The 5,462-nt window shown below is 42.4% G+C and overlaps 1 protein-coding gene across 1 annotated transcript; it reads left to right on the top strand.

The window, feature by feature from the left end:
• Nucleotides 1-352: 352 nt before the first annotated feature.
• On the top strand, nt 353-1,972 carry LOC118406027 (snaclec A14-like). The gene is made up of 3 exons (XM_035805881.1): nt 353-634; nt 1,227-1,371; nt 1,728-1,972. Exons 1-3 carry the CDS (start codon nt 602-604, stop codon nt 1,970-1,972), a joined length of 423 nt encoding a protein of 140 aa, XP_035661774.1. The 5' UTR covers nt 353-601.
• The last annotated feature ends 3,490 nt before the right edge of the window (nt 1,973-5,462 follow it).

The following is a 5,462-nucleotide window of genomic DNA, read 5'->3' as shown; positions in this document are numbered from 1 at the left end:
CATCACCGTTGTAGCAGACGAATACCCCCCAAAAAAGGTTTCGAGGGCCGACCAACTGCTCCACGGCCAAAATACTAAAACCCAAAGGCTTTTCAAGATATCAGAAAAAAATCTCTGCTTAACTTTAACGGTCACTAAGCAACAGGGACCAAACGTTAAGGAGAAAACCACGCGCCCTTGCCCATCCCTCAGATTTCAACTTTGACCCGGAACCTTCCAGGCTGGACATATATCACATCGTTTATAAGTTTTGACGTGAGATTCATTCAGTTTCAGTTGGTCTTATAATCAATAACACGCGTCACAAAGATGACTTTGTGCCGATCATCGTGTGTTCTCCATAGGGATTGGGGCTTGTTTTGTACCAGTGCCCTTACTTCTGGAGGGATATTCCATTGATGAAGGTATAGGCAGTACCAGTAGCTACCTAAGTCGCAGAAACCGTGGGCTGTTCCTGACGCACTGGGTGGTGGAAGGTGATGACGACTGGCTACAAATAACCCTGGCAAGCCCCATACAGCTGGCCGGAGTTGTTGTCTCTGGTGTAAAATCAGCACATACACACACCTTTGCATTGGAATATGGGCTGGGGACCGCCTGCATGACAGCATATACGGAAGGGGACGAAAGGAAGGTGTGTTGAATTTTCCTTTGTTTCCACTAGCGTTTTGATTTACATCATTATTCGCTGAATAAAGAGTCTTTTTTTGCAAAACCATTGCTTTATTCACGAGGTCATTTTTATTGTTGAAAATCACACTCCTATATATCACAGTGATTACACTCCTCTACATTGGGTATCGTATGTTAAATATTCGCACAAAGCAGTTTCTGTACATGTTTGTGACCGCATCTGTTCACTGTAAGCAGCGACACCTAGGGCTGCAGTACAGGACAGTCACAGACGTTCACCGAAACGTCGGTGTGGATAAATCAATAGTTGTTTGTGTAAAAAGAGTCTCTTTATTCAGTGACGCAACGACCCGATGAAACTGTTCACTGATCATTCTTTCCTATCTTTGAATTCTTTAAGCGTCTCTTTTATCCGTCTTTTGAATAAAATAGACAATCAGTCATCCTAGGAATAGCCCTTATGTTTTATGATTCAACATTGTTAGCGTCTTGTAACAGCGGTGGCTTTACAAACCTTAGAGGTAAAGAAGTCATGGTTCTAACTTTAGGATGTTGACATTCAATGCATATCCTTCCGTATTCAAATTTCTAAGATGTTCCAAGCAACATTTGATCGTTCTGGACGAGAGGTGCTTCACCTGGCCATAGCAGTGCACGCCAAGGTGGTGAGGCTTACACCGCACTCGCGGGTGGGAACTGCAGCAATGGACATAGGACTGCTGGGATGCCCAATAAAGGGTACGGCATGCGGCACGTATTTTATCTTGTACATCGTTTACATTCTCTGTAAACGTATGTGATATATCTTCTTGTGTATGATATGTGATACTTACACAGGGTATCTTCATTACCTTGGTTCCAACAAATGTTGGCCAAATGGTTAAAAATTATACCCGTTCTTTTTTATGTTGGCAAGATCCTTGACTTTGCTTGAGGTTCATATGCAGTATGCTATTGTTGATGCGACAAAGATCACTCACTTTTGCGCAAAGCACACCCACTTCTTCTTGCAGCAAACACACAACTGTCATTTTGGTAAGCGACAAAATAGGGCAAACAGGCCGCTATATTTCAGACTTCTTACACAATTTCAGAACAACGCGCTAAGGACCTTTCCTGTGGCAAGGGCTGGAGGATGTTTGAAGAGCGCTGTTACCAGAAGTTCCCCTCTCCACTCGTCTGGTGGGCTGCAGAGAGGTACTGCCAAGCTCTGGGTGGCCACCTGGCGGCCGTCAACACACTGCAGGAAAACAAGTTTCTCCGCATTTCCTTTGAAACTGGATGGATAGGAATGAAGCTTGGTGCTGTCATCTTAATGTCATCTTGTCATCTTGATTAATCTTAACATAGATATATTCAGATCAGCTTGGATTGAAAAGAAAAATCCCCTCACCGTAGATTTAATTATAGTCTATGAGAAGACAGTCCTTCTAGTGTGAAAATAGGTAAATACCACAGGGAATATTAAGATCTCAAAAATCGTAGTGTAAAAGTAGTCCAATCCCGCTCGTTGGATGTGGCATATCTCCTGTTCAAATCACTGCATTGAATTGTCATTTTTTGTGTATCTAGGATTGCAGAAGAGCTTTCATCTTCTTTTGCTGTGCCAATTAATGGGAGGAAAGCATCCTGCGTTTTCCGAAATTTGTTGCCTTACTAGTTGGGCATTAGAAATCATTTCATGTATCTAGTGCTGGGTATCGAAAACCTTACATAGAGGTTAAATATGCGCCGGAAAAACTAAAACATGTATTATAACTGAGAATCTTTTTTACTACTGACTATATAGAAGAACTTTATAAATATGTAAATTGTCATGTATAGTTTTCACATTTTTTTGTCAAATCTACGGCAACTTGCAATTTTACATGGAACCGAAAAGTAAGCATTTCTAGTACACATATGCCATGGACATGCATCCGTACCTGAAACCAAACACGAGCTTGGATGCGCAGCACTTCATACATATCTGGTTGATTTGGATTCTATAAAACAGTCGACTGTTATCACAGAGTACCGCTAGTGTGTTGGTTTTCGATTATTGTTCTTGATTAAAGAGACCATATACACAACAATGCTTTATTTGCGCCGACGTGACCGACTTTCCTCAGGGCAAATCTGACTGGTTCACATTATACTGCGGCAGTAATTATAAGTGTCGATTACAGTTTACAGATGCGCTTATAAACGTAAAGTATTTACATATGTATAGACTGCTTTATGCAGATTTTATATGAATAGTGAACTACTGACAGACGGTCACCGAAAGGTCGGCTGAAATAAAGCAATGGTTGTGTAAAAAGAGTATCTTTACTTTATTCAGTGACGTACCAACTTGATGAAACTTTTTACGCAGAGAAAAAAATCGAAAATTCTTCGTTACTCGTTTTCCATTCTTTCTTTAGAAAATGGTTGATTTTACTTGGAGCGATGGAAGTCCGGTCGGGAACGCCTTCCGGGAACAGAACATTTCATATACCGGCTTCCGGGAATATATTTGGAGACTCAACGATCCTTTCTGTGCATTTCTGGAGCGCCACGGTGTGTCATCACCATACAAATGCCCTTTCATAGATAGTATGCTCATCTTAATGTCATCGGTTTCCGACTTGAATTGGAATGCAAACCATGCTAATGTCATGTGTGGGTAACCCACTACTTCTGTGGGCACGTCTGTAATGATATGCACACGTGATTCACGTGTCTATATGCATAATGTGACGTCACAGAAGCACCGGATTGCCCATATCTTGACAGTGGTGCTGGTGCTGTTCTGCCACCAATTTTGTTTTAATTTCATTTTATGCTTGAAATTACAACATAATGAATGATTATGACTGAAGTCTACCAACATAAAAACGAATATAAAAGCAATGTGTGTGTCTATAAGAATCATATGTTAAAATGTGAGCCTTGTTTCTCCCTAAATGTAAGCATTGTCTTCCCGACTGTTGCAGGTCCTTGGACTCTTCAACCTTGCAGCTTAGTCGAAAAAGAATTCATCTGTGAGAAAGGTTGAGTAGTTATTCAGTCAGGCGTATTTCAAGTGCATAATAGCCTGACCAGACAGTAGTGCTTCCACTGGTTAGGCCCCTAGATGTTTGATGACCAAAACTAACGCTACGGTCACATCCCCAAATTGAGGCCCGGCCAAAATGTTCTCCTTATTTTAGGTCATAAAAAGGTGATACAAAGGGAGCCACCGAGCATAGGTCGATTTATGTTGACTCTCCGCATAATTGTATGATATCATGGTCAAAATACCAATATCCTGATGCATTTTATTTTTTCATTGTCAAACTCTACATTAGCCTGGATACCATACCCCAACCTCAAAAATATCTTTTGTGTTGGGGTCTGGCAGGATGGCCGTAGAAACGTTCTCGAAGGCCCTTGATCAGAGGGAGGAGAACCTAGGATTGATGACCACTCACACCCCAGGTAGCCAGCTAAAACACACCACAGTTGGTCAGCAGGCTATCACATTAGCGAATCAGGTACTTAGTGGTCACTGTTATGGATTCAAAAAATACAGTTGGGGGTCTTAAACCAATCATGGCAGGGGTATAGTACCTCCTGCTGATCCTGCTGCTGTTCTATTGGTGGAGTTTTTTGCCCACTACAAGGGGCAAAATTGAAAAGGCTGCCTATCCCATCCGGCCAGACCCTTGCACGATAGATACTTGAGATCGGGCTGGGCTTTGGTAACCAGGCTAACTCTACATTTAAAAAAATATTAAAAAAAAGTTTTAAAAAGGCGAAAAAAGAAATAATCCCTACCTACCGACCCTTTTTTCAGTGCAATAACCGAAACATAACATTTTTGGCTCCATCATCATCAGTGTTCACACTTGAATTGGTTCTTTTTGATTATATAGAGCCGTCATCACATGGAGACGATCTCCGTACCACCGAAAACTGTACCTATGCTGACTTGGCAGAAGCTGGCTCAGATGAGCTCAACACATACATTCCGGACATGACAGGCGTGTAACATACACTTTTCAGTAATACATCAGTCGGTAATGTCCAACAGACACGTACTACATTGTACCTCTCATTTGTCTCAAATGTGTTGGTGCAGAAGTTTCCAGTTTCTTCTTTTAGTTGATTCTGAATCTATGCGCTCATTAACCTCCGTCAGAAGGGGCATTGACGGTGCACGCCCCAACTTGTCTTCCTCCATGTTTGTGAGCGGCAAAAAAAGTGACGAAAGGATTTCGAGGGTCCAGAGAAAGAGAGAGAGAGAGAGAGAGAGAGAGAGAGAGAGAGAGAGAGAGAGAGAGAGAGAGAGAGAGAGAGAGAGAGAGAGAGAGAGAGAGAGAGAGAGAGAGAGAGAGAGAGAGAGAGAGAGAGAGAGAGAGAGAGAGAGAGAGAGAGAGAGAGAGAGATTAGGATAAAGCATAACAGAAATGACATCGCCGACGAGATGAGCGGCTGTAGTTCTGTACAGATACAGATTGAAAACCAGCCCTGGTGTTGTTCCACAACTTCCAGAAACGTGCCCAAATGATGACAAACAATGACTGCCCACGCATTTAGATGCTGTTGTAAATTTATGTTCAACGTCAGACTGCATGGAACGCGGTTCCTTCCTCGCCAACTATCCCGTAGAAACATTGCGCAATGCATGATGAAACAAAAGCGCCCTAAGGCTGTCTACGAACTGTAAGACAACCAGGGGTACAGCCGTAAAGCTGAGACAGGGTAGCCTCTACCAGGCTTCGTGGATCGGTGGTCTAATTGTAGAAATTGGTCAAATACAGTCAATAGTACGCTAGCAGTCCATGGGAAATGTTTTTACTGGCAGGCCGACTCCCCTAGCGTAC

This window comes from Branchiostoma floridae, chromosome 18 (genome assembly GCF_000003815.2).
Source record: "Branchiostoma floridae strain S238N-H82 chromosome 18, Bfl_VNyyK, whole genome shotgun sequence".
NCBI classification, from domain to species: Eukaryota; Metazoa; Chordata; class Leptocardii; order Amphioxiformes; family Branchiostomatidae; genus Branchiostoma; species Branchiostoma floridae.
This window is presented reverse-complemented; position numbering and strand designations above follow the sequence as displayed.

Bases quoted from the DNA above. Each gene is read 5' to 3' on its own strand.
- LOC118406027 (XM_035805881.1), top strand. From the start codon at position 602: ATGACAGCATATACGGAAGGGGACGAAAGGAAG. The intron at 635-1,226 runs GTGTGTTGAATT...CAAATTTCTAAG, and splicing joins CGGAAGGGGACGAAAGGAAG to ATGTTCCAAGCAACATTTGA. The intron at 1,372-1,727 runs GTACGGCATGCG...ACACAATTTCAG, and splicing joins GCTGGGATGCCCAATAAAGG to AACAACGCGCTAAGGACCTT.